This window comes from Orcinus orca, chromosome 5 (assembly GCF_937001465.1).
Source record: "Orcinus orca chromosome 5, mOrcOrc1.1, whole genome shotgun sequence".
Classification (NCBI taxonomy): domain Eukaryota; kingdom Metazoa; phylum Chordata; class Mammalia; order Artiodactyla; family Delphinidae; genus Orcinus; species Orcinus orca.
The window spans coordinates 11117803-11145278 of NC_064563.1; the positions used below are offsets into that span (position 1 = coordinate 11117803).

At 34.7% G+C, this 27476-nt stretch overlaps 1 protein-coding gene across 8 annotated transcripts in view; it reads left to right on the forward strand.

Moving 5' to 3' along the window:
• The window catches only part of TBC1D5 (TBC1 domain family member 5), a 548696-nt gene that overhangs the window by 247503 nt on the left and 273717 nt on the right, over window positions 1–27476 (forward strand). For all 8 annotated transcript variants that reach the window (XM_049710184.1, XM_049710183.1, XM_049710187.1 and 5 more), the window contains one exon: window positions 24935–25004. In XM_049710184.1, coding sequence (XP_049566141.1) covers window positions 24935–25004 — 70 coding nt within the window. The remainder of the gene's footprint in view (window positions 1–24934; window positions 25005–27476) is intronic.

Here is a 27476-nt window from a genome sequence, read left to right on the forward strand (position 1 = left end):
TACTACATTAAAATATTTTTATCTTTGAGTTTTTGGCATTCCCTTAAATTTTGTGAGCAAAGTCTAAGTACCTAACTTTCCTCACTCCCTTCTCCCTAATCTCAGTCCAAATTTGTTGAACAAACAGTAAGGTCCCCCAGAGTTGATGGCTGATGTGGAGAGCATGTCTCATGATCAGAGAAGCCAGAACACAGGATCTTGGAGAATGTACGCTTGAGAATATGGACCACGGTGTCCAATGCAGTATAGAACCTAGAAGCAGGCAAAAAAGGGACCAGCAAGTTAAGGATTGAGCCAGTCCATAATTTCTCATGCTACCTTCAAAATGCTTGTAGACAAAGAGATACAAAATTATGCATTGCTGTAATCCAGAATATTTATCAGTAACCTGCCAGACAAAATGAAGAGCTTCTACCAACCAAAGCAGGCAGAATGGTAGCAGGTTGAGACAGAATGGTAGTAAGTTTAAAAATTTTTGTTTTAGTTGGTGTTCAATTCCATTGCATGCTGTACCTCTGAGATACCAGGCCTTTGAGGAAAGAAGTTCTTTTCTGCTCTAAGAGAGTTCCTTTCTAACAGAGAGGACCATTTCATGACCATACTGATCCCTTACCACCAATTATTCACCTGTTAGGGCCTTGCTTTATTCAGAAGTGAAGTTCCTGATAATGTAATATGGCCAAGGTAAAAGAAGGTAGATAATGGCACATTTCATCTGGAAATAGGAAAATTAATGCCAGGAATGTGTGTCAAACCATGGGACCTATGCATTCTGGCATTGAATTTTTATTGCTGTATCTTTAAAGAGAAGGTAATGCTTCGGTTTATCCAGGATTTATTATTCTTTTATATAGACTGGAAGCAGTGGAGCCCAGGAGAGCTCTTCTCTTTAGAGCCATAGTAAGCAGATGACAACTAATAATAGAAATTTGGCAAAAGTCCTTAAGGTCTGAAAGATTTAAATGTAAATATGTGAGTAATGAAGGAAACCAAGGAAATTAATTCACCCCCCCACCTCCCCCTTCTCTCCCACTTATTAGGAAATGAGAGAGTTGACTTCTTCAGGAATGAGTAAACGGCCAAACAAAGACGGAAGGATTCAGTAGTATGAAATAAGGAGAACATTGTTATTAGGGGACAGAGAAAAGACATATTCATGGAAAAGGTTTAAATCTAGGAAAAAAATTAAATTTTATTTAAAAAATGCTTTGTATTTTCAGTAAGAGCATACATGTTCTTTTGAAACAAAGTATGAAAAATGTTAAAAGACAGAGGTGAAAAAAAATCTGGCTGAGATATAGGAAAGGATAAAGAGAGAACTGAAAAGAAATGATAAGCAATTAAAATTTAATAGCTGAGGTAAAATATCTGTTAGAAGCAGTAAAGAACAGAATCAATAAAGCAGAAATTCAGAGCATAGATAGGACAGATAAAATGAGGTGATGGGTGTGATGAAAACCAAAGTCCCTTCTAGAATATGGAGTGAGGAAGATAGGAGACCACTTCACAGGGACCTTTGAATCTTTGGTTGGGAGTTTAGATTTGAATTAGTCATCAGGTAAAACAACACACACACACACACACACACACACACACACACACACACACACACACACACAGCATTGCAAGCCCTTGACTTATGTCTTACCTTGATAAACATGGTTATTTATGTGAAGGTTATTCTGATAGTTATTTTTAGAACTATTAATGGAGAAAACAAAAGTAGATACCAGATCTTCGGAGAAGTAGCAGTCCGTGGGTTGGGTTATGAAGCCAGGGAGAAGAGTGTGGTGTTTTTGCAAATGAGGAACAATGTAAGCAGCATTAAAGTGTTGTGGACAGTAAATCAGCACAACTCAGTACCTACCGAATATAGAAGTGAAAGAGTGAGAATTTTCAAGTCTGGGATTTGAGAGAAGCCCATAGTAAATACATAAAACATAGTTAACAAAACCTGTTGGAAATGTAAGGAAAGGAGACCTTCGACCAGACTGAGGTGTATGTGTGTGCATGCTCCCGCGTGCCTGTGTACATATGTGTAAAGAAATCATGAACGGTTATCCTAACTGGAAATGAAGTTAAACTGTGCTTGCGTTATTGCTTTGGTATTAACATGCCTCAGAGTAATACAGACCATAAAGTACATATACGTCTAATTATACAGCCTTGTCCTGTACTGTGCTTGAATCAACCTACTGTGTAGAATGTTATTTTCTGTGCTTTATTTGCAAGTTAACATTTTAATAATTATCATAAATAGTTACCTGATTTGCATATTCTGGTTCATAATCCAACTGTTCTGCGGATCAACCACAGTTATCTCATTATTCATGCCAAGACTTCTATATTAGTCTGAATAATCTATCCTAGACTGCATTTCTGTTTCCAGTTCTCAGAGCTTTTTATAACTCAAAGTTATAGCGCTTTTTTAATCAAAAGACTGAATCATACATGTGCTAGTATAGTAATGTCTTTGACCCACTATTATATTGAAGCTAATTTTTATTGTATGATTACCAACATTTCTGTGTAGTATCTTTTTTTTTAATGTAACTTTCATAACCCTCTGAGTTAGATATTCATTGGTGTTTAAGCAATCCCTCATCTTTTATCTTTTTAGAATATATAGTGAAAGGAAATAGTGGGGCATATACACTGAGAACTGAAAAACTTTTAAAACATTACCTTTTGAGAGTCAAACTATAAAATCTACGTAAAGTAGATTACATAGTAGAAATGGTCATATTAGAGAGGCAAAATGACTGAGAGACCAGATCAAAAACTTGGCTGTAATGTAATTAATGATACTAGCATACCTAGAGAATAACTTAATCTAGAAATGGAAAGTCATAAATATTAGTAATAACCATTTGAGCATTAGGTACAGAAGGAGCAATTGTTTTAGACAATCATAATGTTCTCAGTAGTTATCTCCAGAGATGTGGAAGGCTGCATGTATCAAGTTAGAAAACTTTGAAGCCATTAAAATTAGTCTTCTAATCACCTTTTACGAAACTGTGGTATTTCCCTTATCAGCTTACATTCTGAAACCTTGATTTCCATGGTACTCTTTCTTACATGTAGAGACTATAGTGGTTAGATTCTCACAAATACCTGATCCTCCTCACAGATTTTTTTTTGCTCCATATAAAACACATTAATTAATTGACTTATATATTTTAATTTCTTATATGAACAGAATTGGCTTGAAGTATCTGTCTCCAGTAAAATCTGACGTACTGAAAAATTCAGCCTTTAGGATTTAAGACTGAGTACTTACCACCAGAGTGCTACAGGTACAAATATGAATAGACCACATTCCATGAAGGTTGCCCTCAATTCCATGTAATATATTCCCATAATATAATAAATATATCCTACTGAATTTTTTAAATCCTGTCATTGTCTGCTGTTTGCTATAAACTTATTGGATTAATTTTGCAAGGAAAACTCCATATTTTTCTAAGGCATTGTGCCTTCAATTCATCTGTCTGTTACTCATGAATAGTGATTCTTAATCACTTTGCTGTGCCTTAACAGTCTCCTTAAGCATGTATAACTGCGGATTATTGATAAAGTGTGCTTCACAGTATTGTTTTTTAAATGTTCAAGCTGTTCTCTATAAGCAAGCAATGTAGAGTTAAGAGATGAAGTTTTTATCTTATTCATATATATATTCTCTACAGCATCACATAAAGTCTTTGAAGTTGTTTGAATTAAGCTACAATATCTATTTGAAGCTAACTACACGTAAATGCAATCATGAAATCTTTTCCCTTGACCTTCAGATTAGAAATTGGGTCAGCTTCTTTTGGTGAGGCATTTGGTATGGCAGACATTAGTTAGCTGCTTAAACTTTGGCAGAATGAAGGCATCGGCTTCTGGCCCAATGCCTGCCATGTAGTAAGCTTTATGTGGACATTTGCTGAATGCGTGAACTTAATGGAAAGTTATGATGGTAAGCTTTGAAAATCATAATGTGTAGAATTAAATAGAAATAGTTGGGATGATTTCAGTTTTCTAACCAGAGTTGTAGAAAGCTGGAAAAAATCATTTCCAAACTTACAACAATAAAAAGCTGGACTGACATCAGCTTCACTACTTTTCTTGAACCCACTGAGTGCTGAAGTTGCAAGCCAATGAACTGGTCCAGAATCTAGAGAGAGGCAAACACCTTTCTCTTGCAGAGGGAGGCAAGGTGCAAGTACTAACCAGGGCATGACGCAGCCAGACGCCTATAGAAAGGGTTCAGCTAAAATGATTGTTGAATTGTGGAGGTCAAGTGCGTACTGGTGAGAAAAAGTGAAGACCGGGGTGGGGGTAGGGGGGTGGGGGGCACGGAAATAGGAGAGCTTGTTTTTCTTGTGTGGATTTTTCTTCCTGAACCCCATCAGCCACACAAAGAAAATTTCCTGTGTGGTGAAGAACTGGGGTAGTACAGCAGCCATAGCAAGAGGAGCAATATACTCCATCTGGACTCTTCTTCTTCTGTTCTCTTACAGAACAAAACCATATTCTGTTGGGAGAACTGCAATGCCTTAGGGCACTGGTGAATCCCTTTGTAGCTGGGGATTTGGAACAGGGAAAAAAAATAAACCTCAGCCCCCTAGGGAAAGGGCAGGAATATGTACAGGAACCAAAACTATACCAGGTGAGGGGAAGGATCACTGAGAAGGCATACACGTGAGACCTAGAGACACAGTGCTCATGTAAGACTAAGACTTAATCAGAAGATCAAAGAACACTCTCCCCCATTGTTCATTCCCTGCTACCAAAGTAATAGCTGTCAAATTCTAAGTAACTTGCAAGAGGCAGACCTTTCTGGATCACAAAGATTTAAGACTGAATATGGAGCAGTTGTGAGGATGAAAAAAAAAAATCTGTCAAACTATATCCCCCATCCCTAACACGGTGTATCAGTATAGGAATTTGCAGCCTGTGGTGCCCAAGTGTAACCATTGCAACTACAAAATTCAAACCTAGCTCAACTCCTCATTAGGTTAACCCAAACCCCTGTGCTAAAGTTCTAGTAGAAAGAAGTGTGTGCTCATTTCTAAGCATAAAAACTACCTTAGTCTCTACTACTGTACACCTGATAAGAGTAGGACATAAGAACTTTAGCAAAAAGTTAAAAAGAATATGAAAAGGCAGGGGACCCCCCCCAAAGAAAAAAAAACAACACTCAAAAAAGAGACAAAGTACTCATCACAGTCAGATACAACTATTACACAGATGTTGGCACTGTCTCACAAGGAAATTTAAATAACTATGAATTATAGGTTAAAGGCTCTAGTGGAAAAGTAGGTCAACATGCAAGATCACATGGTTAATTTCAGCAGAGATGAAAATTATCTCAAGAAATTGAATTGAAAGCCTAGAAATATAAAACAAAGCAACAGAGATAGAGAATGTCTATGACAAGGGTTATCAGTAGAGTTGACACAGATAAAAGAAGAATCAATAAACTGGAAAATGTCAATAGAAATAATTCAAATTGAAACATAAATAGAAATAGGAATTAAACAAACAAAACACCCAAGAACCATGAGACAGTATCAAATGGTACGTGTAACTGGAATCCCAGAAGAAGAGAGGTTCAGAAGAAATGTTTGAAGAAATAATGGTTGATATTTTCCCAAAATTAATGACAGACACTAAACTGCAGATCCGAGAAGCTAAGAGAACATAAAGCATAATAAATACAGAAAACAAACAAAAATAATTTCAAAACATAGTCATATCATATTCAAACTGATAAAAACAAAAGACAAATAATGAAAGGCAACTGGAAAAAAATTGTTATAGCAATAATAGAAAACTAATATAAAAATATTACAGACAGATATAAGAAAAGATAAGAATTAGAGCAAATCTCTCTTCAGAAATCATGCAAGCTGAAGACCATGGAGTAACATCTTTAATGTGCTGAAAGGAAAAGCAAAACTTCTCAAACCAAATTTCTATACCTGATGAAAAAATATTCAAAATAAATGAAGAAGAAATAAAGACTTTTCCAGATAAGCAAAATCCATTGGAATTTATTGCAAGCCAACCCTATAAGAAATGCTAACGGACGGTTGTCAGGCAGAAGGAACAGATAGGACAAAAACACTGAGATCTATACAAAGAAGAGAAACAGTATTGGAAGTGGAATAAGTGAAAGTAAAACTATTTTTTCTTTTTTATTGCTCTAAAATATGAGTGTCTAAAGCAAAAATAGTAGCAATATGTTTTGTGTTTACAGCATATATAAAAGTGAAATACATGACAACAGTAGCACAAAGGATGAGAGGGAAGAATTGGAAATATACTGTTGTAAGGTTGTGACTTTACACATGACTATATAAAGTTGTTTGAAGATAGCTCTGATTAATTAAATATGTATACACTGTATTGTAAGCCTAGAGCAGGGGTCAGGAAACACTTTCTTAAAGGACAGTACAATATATACTTAAGGCTTTCTTGCTTTATGACCTCTCTCTCAACTACTCAACTCTTCCACTGTAGTGTGAAAGCAGCCTGAGTACAAAAACAAATGGGCATGGTTCTGTTTCAGTAAAATTTAATATACAAAAACATTTGGCTGGCCCACACCATGGGTTTGTCAACCCCTGCTCTAGAATATCCATTAAAAAATGTAATACAGAAACATAAATAATAATTCATTAGAGGAGATCAAATGGAATCATAAAATATCCTCGACTTAAAGCATAAAATGAGGAAAAAAGAAATAAATGATAGATGGAGCAAGAACAGATACAAAACAAGTAGTTGGTTGCTATATTTTAATTCATCCATATCAATAATCACATTAATATATACAGTCTAAACACAGCAGTTAAAAGGCAGAGATTGTCAGAAAAGATTTTAAAAAACAAGAAGCAGTTATTTGCTATCTACAAGATACTTAATTTTTTAAATGTTTATTTATTTATTTGTATTTATTTAGCTGCACCAGGTCTTAGTGGAGGCACGCAGGATCTTTAGTTGAGGCATGCAGGATCTTTTAGTTGCAGCATGCAGGCTCTTGGTTGCAGCATCTAGTTCCCTGACCAGGTGTCGAACCCAGGCCCCCTTCATTGGGAGTGCAGAGTCTTAGCCACTGGACCACCAGGGAAGTCCCAAGATACTTTAAATAAAATGGTGTGGCAGGCTGAATAATGCCTCCCTCCCAAATATTTTTATACCCTAACCTCCAGAACCTGTGAATGTGTTACCTTACATGGCAGGAAGAATTTTGCAGATGTTTTTATGGTTATATGTTGAGGCACTGAATTCTCTGAACACCTGAATGAGCAAGGAAACAGATTCTTCCCAAGAGCCTCCAATAAGATACACAGCCCTGCTCACACGTTAATTTTAGCTCAGTGAGAACTTGTATTAGAATTCTGACCTACAGAACTGTAAGATAATGTATTTGTGTTGTTTTAATCTGCTAAGCTTGTGATAATTTATTATAACAATAATAGAAAACTAATACAAATCAGATAGAAATGTCAAAAATAAAAGGATTCAGAAAGTTATACCATGAAAACACTACACAAAAGAAAGCCGGGGCTTCCCTGGTGGCGCAGTGGTTGAGAGTCCGCCTGCCGATGTAGGGGACACGGGTTCGTGCCCCGGTCCGGGAAGATCCCACATGCCGCGGAGTGGCTGGGCCCGTGAGCCATGGCTGCTGAGCCTGTGTGTCCGGAGTCTGTGCTCCACAACGGGAGAGGCCACAACAGTGAGAGGCCCGCATACCGCAAAAAAAAAAAAAAAAAAAAAAAAAGAAAGCTGAAGTAACTGTTAATATTAGACTAAGTAGACATCAGAACAAGGATTATTATTAGAAGTAAAGAGGGTCATTACCTGTGATTGTATCTGGCGTATTTCACTTAATGTTTTTGGGGTCCAACCACGTTGTAGAATATATCAATATTTTGTTCTGTTTTTATTGCTGAATAATATTTCATTGTATGGATATACCACATTTTGTGTTTATTCAATGGTTGAAAGACATTTATATCATTTCTTGCTTGGGGCTATTACAAACAATGCTGCTATAAACATTTGAACATAGATTTTCATGTAGACATGTATATTCATTTCCCTTGGATAGATTCCTAGGAAAAGAATTGCTGGGTCATATGTTAAATTTATGTTTAACTTTTGATGAAATTGCCATACTCTTTTCTGAAGTGGCTGCATTGTTTTACATTCCTACCAGCAATGTATGAGGGCTGTAGTTTCTCCACATCATTACCAATACTTGATATCTTCTCATCTCTTAGGTAATAGCTACTCTTTGGGCTTGAATTAGCCTTGGTTATTGTTTTCCCATGTTCTAGTCCATGGGAAGAAAAGGAAGGCATCAGGTTATTTTTAAACAGTTGAAATAGAATTTTCCCTTATCCCTTGTGCATACAGGGCTGCATCCAGGAATGAAGAAGCTGTGAAATGTATTCTGTAACTGGGTTGCCATATGCCCAAGAAAAAGGGGAAAATAGATTTGGGGGAACAATCAGTATTCTTTAATAACTAAATCTAGGTTCACAAAATGAAGATGCTCATCCTTCAGGCATTGACTTTCAAATTATTTCTTACATGGACAGTTCTGTATAGGATGCTTTAGGGTGAACGGCAGTAGGAATATATTTATTTATTAGTGGTTTATAGTTATCTTGGCCTATGCCATAAAGATCAGCTATTGTTTAAAATTCTGTGCAGCCATTGGAAGTCATTTTAAAATATAGAATATATATAGTGAATTTCATTTAAAAAATGAGGAAATATGTCAGAATACTAACAGCAGTAGAATTATGAATGACTTTTAATTTTCTTCCTTGTATGACTCTGCATTTGAAAGTTTTCCATAATAACCATGTTTGTAATTTTTATCAATTTCTATTAATTTTATAATTTTAAAAGTACCTTTCAATGAGCCAATTTATTTTTTTATCTTAAGGCAGCCAGGGAAAGATTTATGCACAATGATACTTATAATGTTATATAGGAACAGCTAACTATTTTAAATAGGAAAATATTGATAGAATATTGGTTAAATAAATTATAGAACATTAATTAATAGCTGAATTATGCACTCATTTAAAATTTTGTTGTAAAACACTTTTAAAATAACATGGCAGATATTCTTATACTTAAAATACATGAAATAATAGAACCCAAAATTGTTTATGTAGTGTGTTTTCAATTTTATAGAAGAAAGAAAAATATTTTTGCCATGTAATTATATTGTAGGTTGATTTTCCTTTTCTCTTTTTTTTTCTTTTTTCAAAATCGCTTTCTTTTTCTTTTTTTTATTTGGTTAGTTTTGTCTGAAAATTTATTTCAAATGTACAAGTTTTTAATGTATAATATATGTATTTCTTTTACAATGGAAAAATAAAATATATCCAAGCAATGAAAGGTAAGTGAATTCTAGAGTAGATCAAATTAATTTCCTTATTCTATTATAATCTCACTTTTTATTTAGATAATCTTTACATTTATTCTTTGTGATGAAATTATATTTGAATACAACTAATGAGAAGATAGTTATAATTTATATAATGTGATTCTGATAATGTTTTTAAAAATGGTTGAATTTCAAAAATTTACCAGGAGTCTGTGTTGCCCCACAGTTCCCTGAGGTTCTGTTCATTTTATTTTATTTATTTAAAAATTTTTTTTTGGCTGCATTGGGTCTTCGTTGCTGTGCACAGGCTTTCTCTAGCTGTGGCGAGCGGGGGCTACTCTTCGCGTGCATGGGCTTCTCATTGAGGTGGCTTCTCTTGTGGAACATGGGCTCTAGGCACACAGGCTTCAGTAGTTGCAGCACGTGGGCTCAGTAGTTGCGGCACGTAGGCCCTAGAGTGTGCGGGCTTCAGTAGTTGCGGTACGTGGGCTCAGTAGTTGTGGCTCGTGGGCCCAGTAGTTGTGGCTCACGGGCTCTAGAGCACAGGCTTAGTAGTTGTGGCGCACGGGCTTAGTTGCTCCATGGCATGTGGGGGTCTTCCCTGACCAGGGATTGAACCCATGTCCCCTGCATTGGCAGGTCGATTCTTAACCACTGTGCCACCAGGGAAGTCCCTATTTTTTTTTTTTTATCTTTCACTTCTTCAGATTTGATAACTTACTTTGATCTACCTTCTAGTTCACTGACTTGTTCCTCTGTCAACTCCATGTTGTTATTGAGCACACCTAGTGAAATATTTTTTTTTGTATTTCACATACTGTACTTTACAGCTTTAACAGTTTAATTTGATTTTTTTTTTCATGCTGTGAAGTTCTGTCTTTCCATTCATTTCAGGAGTGTGCACTATTGTTTCTTGGAGAAAAGTGATAATGGCTTCTTCAAATCTTTGTTGATTCCTACATTTGGGTCATCTCAGGGTTGATGTGTGTTGATTGTATTATACCTTAAGAGTTGGCCAGATTTTCCTGATTCTTGGGTATATCAAGTAATTTTATATTGTATCCTGAACATTTTGAATATTTTGCTTTGAAACTCTAGATCTCATTGAATCCACTGGAGGAATCTTTCCTTTCCTGTCTTTCTCTTTTTTTTCCCCTCTCCTTCTTTCTTTCCTTTTTGCTTTCTTTTCCTTTTCTTTTCACTGGCAGTCATTGCAATTAGGTTCAACCTACAAATTCTGGTTCACTTTCTGTGGGTGTTAGTTCCAGTGTCAGTTCAGTTTTCAAACTCCTTTCTATGCTTTTTGAGTCTGCACCTTGTATGTGACTCTCAGGACTTTGGTGATGGTTTATATCATAGGTCAGTTCTCACAGCTTTTGCTGTGCTTCTTTGAGTACGTTTTGAGCATATACATCTTAGGGGTGAACCCAGGGTTTGTGTCAGTTCACACAAATACACAGAATTAGAGAATCCCCTTGTCCAAGGCTTTCTTTTTGAGACCAACTGTACATTCTCTGGCTTGTTTTATCAGAGCTTTTGCCTCTTGTGCTGTCATACGGATCCACATGAATGGGCCTGCTTTTGTGGCAAATTGATAAGAGGAAGAGAAAGAAAACATAATGGGGATTCCCCGCTCAATGTTCACACAACAGAGGCCCCATTTTCCTAGTTTCCTATTATGAAAGATAGCTTTCTTCCTCACTGCTGTCATGCACCCGTGGTGGCAGTATAGTTCTATGATTAGTCCTGGTCTTGTAGCAAGGTTGGAAGTGAACAACAGGGAAAAGATTCTTTTCCCAGTCCCAGAAAAATGGGATTGGAGTTTTTGCTCTTCATACCTGGCATTTAGTGCTCAGATTCAGCCTGACTTGAGCTCAAAGTTAGGATATAAAAGGAGGAAAAACAAAAACCAAACAGAACACTCATCACCACTGTATCTTTGACTCTGTTATCCAGTATGTCTGCTATTATTTACTATTCAGATTCCTCAAGAAGTTGCTTTTTGTACTTTGCCCATAGTTTTTAGTTGTAATCAGTGGGAGAGAGAGGCTTGCAGTGGTCCTCCTTGTTGGATGGTACTGGAAATCCCATTAATAATCTATAATGTGCTATTTTACTGTTTCTTTTCTCTCTTTCTTTTTTTTTTTTTGTGATTCAGATGTCAGTCTTATTTAGAAACCAGATTAATTACTAATCTATATAGAAAGCAGCATATAAAAATAAATAAATTTATTAATAATCAAATTCCGATAGTTATATATGGAAATAAAATATTAGGAACATAATTATTTATTTTTCTACCATGGAAATAATCTCAAATTATTTTAAAGGATTTCAATTTTCAAATCCTCATTTAGACTATCTTAGAATTAAGTATACAGTTGTCTCTTTGTATTATCAGGTTATCCTATGATCCAGATCCCAACTGATCTCTTAGCCTCCGTCTTGCCCCTCCCTGTTCAATCTAATCTTCACATAGCAGCTAAAATAATGATTTCCAAACCTGAAGTAGATAATCTTTTTCATCATTTTGAAACTTTATGATGGCTTCTCATTATACGCGTAAAATCTAGACTTCCTTCCTATAAAACCCCAAGTTCTCTGGCCCCTCCTTGTTGCACAGACCTCATCTCATGCTACTCTACTCCTAGCCTTCCAGCCACCAGCTTCTGCTGTACATCCCTTGCATGGCTAATTTTTTCCTTATAACTAGAATCTCGTTGGATATTACCTCTCCCTGCAGAGAACACCCTCTCCCAGTCACTGGATGTCACATTAATCTGTTGTATTTTGTTTTTAAGCTTTTATGATTATCTGAATTTATTTGTTATAAAATTTATTTTCTTGTTTTTTTTCCCCTGCACCCACACACACACTTGGTTCTGTTTTGTTCACTATGGTACTTCCATGTCCAAGAACAGTGTCTGGTACATAGTAGCCTCTCAGCAAATAATAGCAATGAGTTTTAAAAATGGTAAATTACTGTACCTAAGATCATATGAAAACAGTATCATCAATATGACTGTTCTGTCATCATTTTTCACCTTGGAGTATGCAGGCTTCTTAGTCTCCCTCCATCCACTCTTCCCCCTACACCTGCACTCTAATAGCTTCCTCCCTAGTTCAAGTGATCTTTTAAAAGCCTTCATCATGTTCTACTTCTGCTTAAACCCTTCTTTCACTGACTTCCTGTTCATCTGGACCAAAATTCTTAGCGTGACCTTTAAAGACTCTTGGCGCATGCAGATCCCAGGTGGGGTGCTCTCCATGCTCCTTTGGGCCAGGGACCCCCTCCTCTCTCATATGTTATTTTACAGTAGGCTGTGTGACTTTATTCTGTAACAGTTTTGAAAGTTGTCATTGTACATTGATTTGACTGTCCTCCTCTGCTGAACTTTCAACAAATTCCAGGATGTCAGGGATGGGTTTTGACCTTTGTTTTACACTGTATCACTAGTACTAAAACATAGGAGGTGCTTAACTGGTGATTGTTGAAAGAATTTTTAAAAGCAGAAAAGCTATCATGTGATCCAGATGCATGACTAGAAGTTTGAATTAGTACATAAATGCATTTATTAATTAGGCCCATTTACCATTTGTCTAGGTAACTATTTGTTAGTTTAGATAAAGTGATCAATAAATAACTACTTTGAATGATATTTTTAATACTCTACAAGGATAGTTGAATTTAGTATGTTACACATTTACTAGCAAATTTAAAGGTGTCACCATTTTAAAACTAGTTATTATTAGGTTTAAAAAATCATCTCCACTAATAAATAATTAGACTTTATCATAAAATGATAAATAGAAATCAGTTTGTATATTTAGAATTTTTCTTTAAAAATTGTATTTTAGTATAGTTCTTTAATATCAAAACAAAAATAGTTTATGAAATAAAACATTTTTATAGATCAATTAAAATATTTTTCAAAATTTTTTATTTGAAGGAAATGGTATAAACACTTGAAAATTTCTGATATTTTGAGAATTTTAGATTATTATATTTAAGGTAATTTAGTTTAGTAAATTGTTTTTAAAACTAAAGATAGGTTTGAGAATATTTACCCTTGTTTCTTCATCTGAGCTTTGGGACTTTATAGTTAAAACCCCCTTTATGCTTTTTAAGTAGATCTTTGATATAAGACCTTGTTCAGTTAGCTGTCATTTAAAAGACATTAATAGAGTGATTTACCCTAGTTCATGGATGATAATTTATATCCTTCAAATAGTCCCACTTTAGTTTTTTATACCAAAAAGGGGGATATCTGATGTTAACTATCCAAAGTTAAGTACTTGAGGTTAATGGTGTCTTTACATTTTATGTCCCCTTGATGTCAAACAACCTTAAAGGTTCTAGCGTTGATTATAATCAGTAGTGAAAATGAGAATTGCTCAAAGGAATCTGTTTTGTAGAAAAAGATACTTCCTTTTTTTATACACTGAAGAAAAGAATAATTAATATACATGTTTTATAGTTATTATTTGAAAGATTTATAGAAGATGAAATAGGATTTCAATAGCAGATGTACTCTTTTATCTAGCAGATAATATGTATATGACTTCTGTTACGTTATTTAGGCACTGAACATGTAATTTGATGTCAGGTTTAGAATTCCCTAGGTCTCAGTTAGATTATCTTTGAAAAGCTACTGTGTGTTTTTGTTTGGTGGTTGTTGTTTTTGTGGATGGGGGGTATTTCATTGAAACTTGTGTAAGACTAGTAGAAAATCTAAAAATGTCAGTCAAAATTTAAACCAAGTCATTATTTGTATTTTTGTTAAGAAAAATTGTAGCAAAGGGCAACCTATATAATAATCGTCTTTGGCCTTGATACTCTTTCTCCAAGTTTTAAACTTGGAGTAATATTTTCAGATATTCTTTGTCAAAACATTTACTTCTAAGGAAGCTCTTTTTAAAATCTATTTTGCTGTTTATCTACTTATTTGTAATTGTCTAAATTATAGCATTGGCCTTATGTAACTCTTTTGTAGGAAGGTGCTTTTGAAGCCCAGGTGGTCCACAGGAGGACCACACAGGCCAATAGCAGTGTTCTGCTGGGCAGCTCCATTGTGCACCCTCCCCCAATAATCAGTACATGCAACTGATCATATAGGGTAATGTGCAGAATTGGCATAGCTCAAAACAGTCCTCTACTACTGCTGGAAGATGTGACCAAATCTTGTGCCTCATTGATAGCTCGTGGTAATTGATGATACATGAGGCACTCTCCCTGTTTGGGGCAAATTAAATTGCCTTCTACAAGAGACTGTCAACTTTTATCACAGTAGAAGTTTATCGTTTTGTACTAGGAAAGACTTTTGGATCATCACAATAATCTAGGAAACCCTTTAAAAGTAGAGGATCCTGGACCACACCCACGGTTGTCTCAATCTCATCCTTTTTTTCAATCTCTTTCTCTCCCACAAACACACCACATGCGTGCACACGCGCACACACACCCCCTAAATACCTGTCCCCAGGTGATTTGGATGATCAGCATGTTCATGAACTTGGTCTGATCTGGTCCTGCCCTTCTCTGTTGTAGATGTGGGTGGTAGGACCCAGAGAGGTTAATTTTGCATTGGAATTCTCTTTACTTGATTGATTCCTGGTCTACTTTGTTTTTTTTCTGAGACATCAAGCAGCTTTAAGTCTATGGAATGCCTGGAGAGACAACAATATGTCCAGTAATGACAATGAAAATAAATAGAAATATTTGCATTTGTGTGTTATTACACATTAACTTAAGTTGGGTAGTTATATTTGTGATTATTTTTGGAATTAGACCTTGTTTCCATTCAGTCTCAGAATCCTTAATGAAATCTTCTTAAAACTTGTTTTATTCTGATGTGTGTGTAATATTGTATACTATCCTATATGTGATAGTTTTAGTTTATTACTAGATTGACTGTAGTTTTAGTTCTTTATCTGCATTTTATCAATACCAAGAAACATATATATTCAGCTCATGGATTAGATAGCTTTATATTTCAAGGCTCTGATTTTATTGAAGTTTACTATTTTTCCACTCGCTTTCTTTATATCATATTCAATGTTTGATATCATCATCAGGAAGGATAGTAAAGTTACCACAAATCTTGTACAGAGTTGTATAATTCATGGAATAAACTTTTGTTAATTATAAATTTTATCAGAAATAGTGCTTTTTAGGGAAGTCCCTGGCGGTCCAGTGGTTAGGACTCCATGCTCTCACTGCCAAGGGCCCCTGTTTGATCCCTAGTTGGGGAACTAAACTCACACAAGCCACGCAGTGTGGGCCAAAAAAATAAAAGCAATGTAGAAATAATGCTTTTTAATTGCTAAGAAGAGTTACAATTTTCAGTTATTTAAATTATGAATAAGTTTATTCTCTTTACATAGCACCAATAGACTTCTACTTTTATTCCTTTACTGGGTACAGTATTTTAAATACATTCACTGATTAAAACATTCATAAATTAATAGCTAACATTTATCAAGGAACTTACATTGTGCTACATGCTATACTAAGCTCTTTATTTGCACTTATCTAATCTTCATAACCACACTTCGTGGTAGAAACTGTTATCTTCATTTTACAGATGAGGAAACTGAAATATTGAACAGTTAAGTCAGAGGGAAAGTAAATGGTGGAGCATGTACTCAGGTCTATCTTGCCTGAGCCTTAGCTTTTAATCATGAGGCTGTAATACCTCTACTTTATAATTTCATTAAATTGAACAGGGCAGTTTAATTTTACCAATTCATTAAGCATTTTCTTTCCTGGAAATTACTTTAAAGTTTAATCAAAGATCATCATCAGCATTTTTTTTCTTAAAATTTACAACCACTGTGTGTTCATACAGACCCTACCTACATACTTACCTGTTTTTCTGTCTTTCCATCTATAGACACACATATTTGCATTTACTATACTTGAGAATTTTCCCGTTTTCCTTCAGTAATTGACTTCTAGCTTTGTTCCTTTGTAGTCAGAAAAGATACTTTGTATGATTTCAGTCTTTTTAAATATATTGAGACTTGTTTTATGGCTTAACATATGGTGTGTCCTGGACAGTGTTCCATGTGCACTTGAGAAGATTGTATATTCTGTTGTTGGCTAGTGTTTTATGTTTGTTAGGTCTACTTGGTTTACAATCTTGAGTCCTTTCTTTCCTTACTGATCTTCTTTCTAGACGTTCTGTCAATTTTCATTGTAGAACTGTCTGTTCCTCCCTTCAATTCTGTCAATGTTTGCTTCATATATTTTCATGTTCTATTGTTTGGTGCATATGTTTGTAATTGTTATATCTTCTTCATGGTTTGACCCTTTTATCAATATATAATGTCCTTCTTTGTTGTAGCAGTTTTTGACTTAAAGTCTATTTTGTCTAATATTGTTATAGCCAAGTATCTCTTTTTTTGCTTATTTTCTTTTCCATACTTTTACTTTGGTTCTTAAATGAGTCTCTTGTAGACAACATACAGTTGCATCATGATTTTTTTTTTAATCCATTTTTGCTAATCTCTGCCTTTTTTTTTTTTTTTTGCGGTACACGGGCCTCTCACTGTTGTGGCCTCTCCCGTTGCGGAGCACAGGCTCCGGACGCGCAGGCTTAGCGGCCATGGCTCACGGGCCCAGCCACTCCGCGGCATGTGGGATCTTCCTGGACCGGGGCACGAACCCGCATCCCCTGCATCGGCAGGCGGACTCTCAACCACTGTGCCACCAGGGAAGCCCTGATCTCTGCCTTTTGATTGAAACTTTAATCAATTTACATTTAAGTTAACTACTGATAAGAAAGAACTTACTTCTGCCATGATGCTGTTGTTTTCTGTATGTTTTATACCTTATTTCTCCTCATTTCCTCCATTACTGCTTTTTCTTGTGTTTGGTTGCATTTTTCTATTTTTGTTCTGTAGTGACCATTTTGGTTCCCTTCTCATTCCTGTTGTGTAAATTTTAGATCTCTTCTTTGTGGTTATCATAGGGATTAAATGATAAAATTTAAATCCTAAATTTTTAACAATCTACTTCAAGTCGATAACCAAACTTAACTTTAGAGCATACAAAATATGTGCTCCTATACTGCTCTGTCTTTTTCCCTTTTAATGTGTCATAAATTACATTTTTTTTTAACTTTCCGTATAATCCAAGTGAAAACCAGCTGAGAAGTTCAGCTTCATTAATTGTGGCATGCAGGCTCAGTAGTTGTGGCTCACAGGCTTAGTTGCTCCGTGGCATGTAGGATCTTCCCAGACCAGGGCTAGAACCTGTGTCTACTACATTGGCAGGCAGATTCTTAACCACTGCGCCACCAGGGAAGCCCATAAATTACATTTTTATACATTGTTGCTCAGTTGTATTAACTTATAATTATTTTTATCCATTTGTTTTTATATCCTGTAGGAAGCAAAGGGTGGCATCACAAACCTCAAATACAACAGTGCTGGCTTTTTGTTTGCTCACATATTCACCTTTACCAGAGATCTTTATTTCTTCCCACGGCTTTGAGTTATTGTGTGGTATTCTTTCCTTTCAACCTGAAAGACTGCCATTAGCTTTTCTTTTTTTTTTTTTTTTTTTTTTTGCGGTACGCGGGCCTCTCACTGCTGTGGCCCCTCCCGCCGCGGAGCACAGGCTCCGGACGCACAGGCCCAGCGGCCATGGCTCACGGGCCCAGCTGCCCCGCAGCATGTGGTATCCTCCCGGACCGGGGCACGAACCCGTGTCCCCTGCATCAGCAGGCGGACTCTCAACCACTGCGCCACCAGGGAAGCCCAGCTTTTCTTTTATGGTATGTCTAGTTTCAGCTTTTGTGTTTCTAGGAATGTCTTAACTTCTCACTCATTTTCAAAGGAGTATTTTGCTAGATATAAAATTCTTGGTTGATAGCCTTTTTTTAAAGCACTTTATATATAGATATAGATAGATATATATCTATATATACATATGATCCCACTCTTTTGGCCTGCATGTTTTCTGATGAGAAATCATCTGTTAATCTTACTGAGGATTCTCTGTTGTGACAAAGTACTTTTCTGTTGTATCTTTCAGGATTCTCTCTTTGTTTTTGTCTTAGAACAGTTTGCTTATAATGTGTCTTGGTGTGAGTCTCTGAGTTAATCCTACCTAGAGTTAATTGAACTTCTTGGATTTGTAGATATTTGTCTTTCATCAAATTTGGGAAGTTTTTGGCCATTATTTCTTCAAATATTCTTTCTGCCTCTTTCTTCTATTTCTCAGACTCTCATAATGCATATGTTGCTGTGCGTGATGGTGTCATACAGGTTTCTTAGGGTATGCTCACTTTTCTTCACTTTTTTCCTATTTTTGCTCCTCAGACTCCATAATTTCAATTGTCATATGTTCAACTTTGTTATTTTTGTGTTTTGCCTGCTCACACCTGTGGTTGAGCCCCTCTAGTGAATTTTTCAATTCAGTTATTGTATTTTTCAGCTCCAGAAATTCTATTTCCTTTTATTATTTCTACCTCTCTATTAATGTCATTTTGTTGATTTATTCTCTACATGATTTCTTTCCTTTTTTGGTCTACGTTTTCCTTTTGCTCTTTGAACATCCTTAAGACAGTTTCAAAATCTTTGTCTAGTAATTCCAGTTATTTCTGAGGGATAGTTTCTGTCAACTTATTTTCATTCCTTTGATGAGCCATGCTTCCTGTTTCTTTGTATGCTTCATGATTTTGTTGTTTTTGACAACTTGATATTTAAATATTATATTGGTTACTCCAGAAATCAGATTCTCCCCTTCTCCTGGGTTTGTTATTTTCTATATTCTTGAAGACCATATCAGTCCATTTGTTTAGTTATTCTCCTGAAATATTTTTTATTTTTGCAAAGACTTATTGTTTGACATACATAGTCATTGAAGTCTTTATTTCTTAGGTTGTGTTCAGCTAGGATTTTAACAGAGATTTTCTGAATGCCAGGAGCTAAGAAGAGCAACAAAACCCTGAACCTCTCCTTATCTTTTCAGATTATCTCTGCTGCAGCAGTCCTTCATCATTTAGCCAGGCTTGCATTCTTCCTAGTGGTCAGCTTCAGGTGGAAACTTAATGGTCTTCTCAGTTTCTGTATCATCATGCATCTTGCCCTGGGTATGTGCATAGTGTTCTACATTCCCCTGCATACCCAGGTGCTTTTGAATGTCCTAATTTCTCAAAGAAACTCTCGCTAGCTTTTTCTCCCAGGCCTTAGGTGGTCTATTTTATGTTTTGATTGTATTCTTTTGCCCCAGGCATCTGCTGGCTCTTAATTTGACTTGCAGTGGGTACAAGAGCAAAGCCCACCTTTTTTTTTTCCTTTTTTTTATTTAGATGCAAAAGAGATGAACATCTTATGTCAGTTCTTCAGGTAGCTCCTAACAAGTTAGAATTGATTTACACAATACTTTGAAAATATGGTCTTCTCTGCTCCCTCCAGAACCAGGTACTATTCTCCTGGGAACTAGCTTACTTCTTACTTACACTGGGAACTAGCTTACTTCTTCAAGACTGCTGCTGATCTAGGGAGATGGTAGAACAGGCAAGTAAAAACCCCACAGAGCTTTCCAGTTGCCATTTTCTTGGCTCATTGTTCACTTGGTTCTTGTAAATCTTTGACTATTTTCCAGAGTCATTACAAAGTTGGTTCCGACAGTTCTAGTTTTTCGACGTTTCTGTGGGAGGATGAGAACTTGGAGTTGTATCTTCTGCCACTCTGCTGATGTCATTCTGCTTTCTTTTTAAAAAGAATTCTGTTCAATATTTAACAAGAATAACAGAAGTATTATCTTCTTAAATTAAAATTGTGCACTTGAAATGTTATTTATTTAAAATAGTTCCTATGTATTTGTTTTACATCTGAGTTTCATTATGTAAGTTAATAATTTGAAAATATTATGTAGAAAACTAAATATGGCCATTAAATCATTAGAATGTAGATAAATTAACAGTGATAGAGAAAATGGAAAATTATTGAATAAACAAACTTCCTGTATTTACTTGAGCACTGGCTCTTAAACCTAATGAGTGGTCCTAGATTTTTAGCATAAATAGTTAGCCTACAGAGCCTGTTGTTTACCTTATTCCTGAAATGAGATAATATCCTTTGCAGCTACTGATTTCATTGATGATGCTGAGTTATTATGCTTTGCCTTAACTGAGTCAATGCAATGAATATACGTAATTTATAGATTTTTTTTGAATCATTCACTTTGAATGGGATTTCAGATTTAACTAAAACATTTCAGTAGTAATCCTCATTCATTTAAAAGACACACAAGGTTTTAGGTGTTTACACTATTCATTTATGCCATATTATCCTATCACAACTAAAATGTGGCTATCCATAAGTTTGCTTTCAACTTAAGTTTGAACCAAATATTTTCCCCTTACTATTAATAATTCATCACACATACATGATGACATTTCTCTAACAATTCAGAGATCAGCCTTTTTAAAACTTATGTAATATTTTTCAGAATTCATACTTAGTACCATGTGATCCTCTAAAGCTTGATTTTTTTTTACATGTAAACTGAAGAAGGCACAGTTGAGTAGGTGTGCTTACTTACAGCATTATTCTGGTTGTTTTTAACCTAGCCTCGTTTAAAATCTTCATCCCCCCCTTATAAAGCAGATATTTGTGCATAAAAAGCACTCTGGAAATCTGTAAACTTTGTTCAGCATGGTTTCAACAGTGCACAGATAGATACTGTAAATGCTCTTAGCTAAGCATGACTACAGTAAGAGCTAAAAAAGGAGTCCAAATTTAATTTATCCTATTTAAGTCACCGTTATACATATTATTATTTTAATAAGTTAGATACATATATGTTAGGGATTACTAATGGAAAATACTATGTTGTTTGTATTCTCATTAAAAACAATGTAACTATGAGCATATTCTTTTCAAATCAGCCAACTTATTTTAATTCTGAATGTTATGAACTCATTTCACAAAGTTACTTACCAATTAATGAGAAATGAATGTGTTATGTAAATTTCAAACTGTAATGGTCACAGATAATTGATGAACCATTCCTACAAATATATATGTTGTACAATTACACATGCATATAGCGACATACAAAATTCGTATGTTATATATTGTATATAGTTTATGTATTTATTTAAGATTTACTCAGTAAACACATCCATTTTATTTTACTGGCTTAGTTTACATTAAATATTGGAATACCTTTAAAGTCACAATTGTATTTTTAAAATTTACTCTATTGTTAAATTATTTTTCAAGCAAATGAAAGGAACTCTGTTAACATATTTAAGTATTTGTGCTGTTTGGTTTTTAAAGGCCTTTGTGTGAGATTACTTTAAAAATGTATTTTTGCCTGTGTGTGTGTGTGTGTGTGTGTGTGTGTGTGTGTGCGCGTGTGTTTGTGTGTTTGGGAGAGAGAGAGAGGGAAAGTCTAAAAACAACCTATGTATCCTTGTTACAGTTATAACCTGACAACTTAATTCAAGAATCAGAACAGCAACTAAAAACATCATATTAAACTCTCTTGCACCCTCTGTCGTTATTTTTGAGGAACACTACATATACTTTCCCATGGCTGTATTGGCATTAGACTTACTAAAATCCTGATAAAATTAATACTTTGTTATACTTACCTCCAAATTAGGTTGATAATAAAGTAGCATTTGTTTTTAATTCTTAGTTGGTCTTTTCTTGTGATACAGATATGTTTTTGTTGTATAACAGCTTAAATGAAAAATGAGCCTTTCTGTTTGTCTTTGATCTCTCCTGTTTACCAGTTTTAAGCCCCTCCAAGTGTTTCACACAAATGAAAATCTCTACCGGATATAGCACACTGTATATACCATTTTCCAGAATTACAAATTCTGTCTGTTCCTTGGTAAACCTTTCAATTGTCAGACAGTTACCTTCCAAAGTAAGAGTCTGGAATCGTCCATACTAAAATTAAGAATTTATAACTGTAAGGAACAGATGTTTTCATAAACATTTGCTATAATTAATTTCATCTAGAGGATTGAAGGAACAAAGCAGTTTTTCCCACTTCAAAACTTTATAGCCTTTTCCCCATATAGCAAACTCTGAAATCTTTTCTCTAATATTGTTGTGAGAAACAACTGTACTCCTTATTTGGTATGTTTTAGAGAAAGAAAAGCTGCTGTTTTTCCTTATTACAATCCTTTGAGGGTTACATTTAATGTGATATATTCGTTTCCATACAGGTATAAAATGAAGAAAACTTCTGTGATGTATTTTGATGACAAAACTTTGGTGTTTAAAAAACTGAAAATCTCTTAATTCTTTGAAGTATTTTATATTTATTATGATAAATATAAGCAGAGGACAAGAAATATTCCATTGGTGAGATTTTATGTATTTAGGTAATCATAATCTTTAGTTTTAAAGACAAAGAAAGCTTATATTTTAAATGTATGATGTAGTACTTATTCTGTGCTGATTGTGGAACGTTTTACAGGAAATGTCTGCAAGCTGTTAAATAACATGTGTTGTAGGAAATTTTCATTTAGCAAGACAGGGAGAGACTAATTTTCCTTAAATCTTTTTAGTTTATTTATGATAATACCATTAATTTTTTTAAAAAGCAAATGAAGTATGTTGCATGAGTCATCTTACAGTACCCATGTTTACGAAGAATTAACAGAGTATACTCAACTAGATTGGTCTTAAACATTTAAGTGTTTTGGATTATTTTCTTCTATAAAATTTGGCAACATTTTCAAATGCTGTAATCCATTTCAGTGTTTTTGTTTAATGAAAAGAAACCCCAAAAACCGGAAAGTGTATTTTGAAAAAAAGAGTAGACTTAAAAGTTCAGTAAGTGAGCTCAGACCAATTCTCATTCTTCTAAACACTTTGGATGCAGCTGCAAAGATTTTGAAGAGAACCAACATTTTTGACTAGTCAGTCAGCTATAAAATGTGCAAAGAAAAATAGGTAGCTATCATTAAAATTACACTTTTGCTTTCAATAACCATTAATGAGCAACATAATCATATATGTATGGTACCTTAAGTGCTATATTCAGTAATTTAAAATAATCTTGCCTCTAAACTGAAAGGTCTGTAATTAGTATTTGACTTAACCAGGACCACTGTGATAATCTCCCGTGGTACTTTAGAATGTTCAAAGTGGAGTGAAAGTATAAATAACAATTGAATAAATCATTTAAATTATTAAGCTTTAAATATATTAAAAGTGAATATAACCTGATGTTTGAAAGTTGCATTATAGGAATTAGGAGTATAAAATGTAATCAGATTCTGGTCTATTTAATTTGTTTCTAAGAATAAATGATATATTTAATAGTAGTATCTATGGTTTCCTAAAAACTATACTTTTAAGTATATATTTTAAATTTTAAGCTAAAATTCATTTTCTTTGAGTAAGAATATATATTATATTATGGCATTGGCAAGCATTTGTTTAAACTTCTTTAGCAAATTTATTCTTATTCTCTGATCTCTAAACTGATAGGTATGAATTTGTTCTAATCTGATTTTATGAATATGCTTGAGAGGAATTGGTTTTTTTCCCTAAAAGTTTGATATTACTACATGAGGCAGAAATACCTTTTGATGTTGTTGTTTTTTTATTTTTTTAAACTGCTGGACTTTTGCCCACAGTTAAAACATAAAGTTTGGGGAAGACTATTAAGATGTATTAAAAGCTCCTTAGAATGCATTCTTTTTTTTTTTTTTAACATTTTTATTGGAGTATAACTGCTTTACAATGGTGTGTTAGTTTCTGCTGTATAACAGAGTGAATCAATTATACATATACATATGTCCCCATATCTCTTCCCTCTTGCATCTCCCTCCCACCCTCCCTATCCCACCCCTCTAGGTGGTCACAAAGCACCGAGCTGATCTCCCTGTGCTATGTGGCTGCTTCCCCCTAGCTATCTATTTTACAGTTGGTAGTGTATATATGTCCATGCCACTCTCTCACTTCATCCCAGCATACCCTTCCCCCTCCCCGTGTCCTCAAGTCCATTCTCTAGTAGGTCTGCGTCTTTATAGAATGCATTCCTGATCACCACCTCCCAGCTTTCTGTTCTCCCTCTCTGCAGACCAGATTCCTAGAGAGTGGAGGACTGGGGGGCCAGGGGGTGAGGTGGGCCAGGGGAGGGTATTCCATGTCTGCTGTCTGCCTGCTCTCTTTTGACTCTGCCAATGGACAGGACACTAATAAAAAGTTGCCCTTTGTTTATAAGCATTAGTTTGTGATTAAATGGTGTATAAATTTTGGTTTTGTCTGTGAATCATAAGCAGAAGATGGCTGCATTATACTTCATTTGTTCCTGTTTGCAATTACTTCTGTAGTATTCCTATCCAAGTTAGGAGTGGTGGTGTTAGTCTATATTTTAACATCAAAATGAATTTTTTGTTTAAAGGACTCTGATTACAAACGATATTTGGGGGAGGGATAAGGCGATATCTGTTGTTTTGACTCAGTAACTGCGTGGAGCTGTCACACAGTAGCTTTTCAACTGGAATACTCAAGTTTCATAATCTCAGTATTTTTAATTTTTTTTTCCAGGAGATTCAAATCAAAATGGAAGAAGAACAAGTTCTACTTTAGACTCTGATGGAACTTTTAATTCCTATAGGTAGGTGATGAATACGTAGATATATAATATTACAAGATATCTAATCTTACAGGGTTCTAAAAAATCTGACAAATGTGAAGAATATTTGTGGTATGCAATTGTCCTGCAGACTTATTGAGTAATTGAAAATGTAACATTCTTAGTTCTTGAGTAGATGGACTTATTGTAGATATCGATCGTCATCCTAGAGTAGGATGGTTAGAATGAATGCGTATGTAGTATTAAGCTTCAATATAATCCATTTTTGTTTTAGTTTTTCCAGTATATCTCTTATAGTACTAAAGGCTTCCTTTGTTTAAGTTTCCTGCTAATACAGAGTGTACTGCTTGTGAGCATCTCAGAGAGTATAAAATATAATCCGTGGTTACATTAAGTGCTGTTTGTTAACATCCCGTTTGGCTCTTCAGCAAACAGGGCAGTTACATCTCAATTAACAATTTTTAAAACGGATACAGCAATTAAGGAAACATGCATCTTATCTAGTTATTTGTTACTATTCTCTTTATAACTTGAATTTGCTTGAGTAAATGTTTATATATTTTGTATCTTCTTAACAGGGAAACCTAGGAAGAAGAAAGATTAATGTATTTCCAGTAATATTTGAAAATTCATATACTGAACCAAAGTGATGTAAGAACTAGGTTGTTCTCTTTTGGGGAATAAAAAGTAGAGATCGAGTAATAATACGTTTTGGCATTATAGGTAGCAATGCAGATTCTTGAAGAAGTACTTTAATTGGAGTACATTGTCCTTATGGTTAATAAGTTCCAATACTTGTGTGTTGATGCTATAAAATATATGCAAGAACCACTGTACACTTGGAAACTCATTTGAATATTAAGCTATAATTCCTTCTTTTCTATAATAAGTATGGAATTTATGCGGAGAATCTTTATCTTTTTCTTGAACACATATTCTGTATACCTAGCTGGAAATGTGTCATTTGTTTCTTCAGATTCCAGGCAAGCTGTTAACATCTAGAGTAGGGCCTTATATTCAGGAAGCACTTAATAAAAGTGTGGTAATTGTGAAAGTTTTTACAGTTTGTTTATGAATTCCAGAAATGAGGTGGTAATTGAGATGCTTGACATCTTTATTTTATACCAGTTGGGGTCTTTATAAATAATCAGTCATTCAAGTGTCACAGATACTACAGAAGGCTTATGTTCCCATGGTGTTCTAGAAGCATATTATAACAGCAGTAAAAGCTCACGTGTTGTCATTCTATTTTCTCTGTACCCATCCCACCTTATAAATGTTGGAGTTCTCCCGAACCTTCTTTTAGTGCTGAAGTGTAATATAAAGTTTGGAATTTGACATATTAAATAATAGGTAGAATCCTCTATCTGAACACGTTGATCACACCAAAAAAAAAAAAAAAAGATGAATAAAAAATATATTTATTTATGGTCATGCTGCACAGCTTACAGGATTTCAGTTCCCCAACCAGGGATTGAACCTGGGCCACAGCAGTGAAAGTGCAGAATCCTGACCACTAGACCACCAGGGAACTCTCTATAAAAGATATTTAAATAAATATTCATGTTTGTCATGTAACTGAGGAATGCTAAGATGATAACGTGTGAAATCCATGGTGGGAATATCAGTATTAGATATAAATACAGTTTAAAAAAATCCAAGACAAAAGGAAAATAAAGATGTATTTCAAAGGCAGGAAAACCCATATGTATATATCAACTTCATTGGTGAATTATACTTCATACCTGCATTTGTAGTTAGCTAATTATAGTAACTAATGGACAGCAAGTTAAGAGAAATGTGTTAATATGAAGGCACAGTGTTATCTGGTAGTTTATTTTGTTCTTGAGTAGTTTGAAGATTAAAGTATCTTAGTATTATTGAATGATAATTGTACTTTGAAAATAAACTCCTAATGCAACTTTGCACAGTAAATACTAATGTTGTTAACTAATATAGTTTTAATCAATGCCTGTCAGTGTTGTAATGTTAGGATATTAATTTATGGTTGTAAGTAAAAAGGCAAGATAAAAAGCTCAGGTAGTACAGTGTATAAAAATGAGCTTTTAATAGTTGGCAGGCCAGTGCTGTTATTAAATAGTAGTATAGTATTTAAGGTGTGAAATGAATATTTTGCTACTGAATAGGCAATAGCTCTTACAATATAATGAGCTTACTTGTGAATTTGACACTTGGGTTAAATGCAGAATTCATAGAAGCACAGCTCTAGGGTATATTTTCATATCAGGTTAACTGATAAAACCTAGGAATTGTTGCAGAATCACGCTAAAATGGCAACAGAATTGTCAATAAAATTTACTTTTGAAAATGAAAATTATTTTTCCATTACTGTCGGAGCTCTTTTAAAGCAAGTAGAAATAGGTTATTAGAAAAATGTGAATGTTCCAACCGTCAAATATCTTTAGCCTAACAAGTCTACCTTTGTGTTTTAAACCACCTCAGAAATCCTGACCTTTCTTCGCAGATAATTCT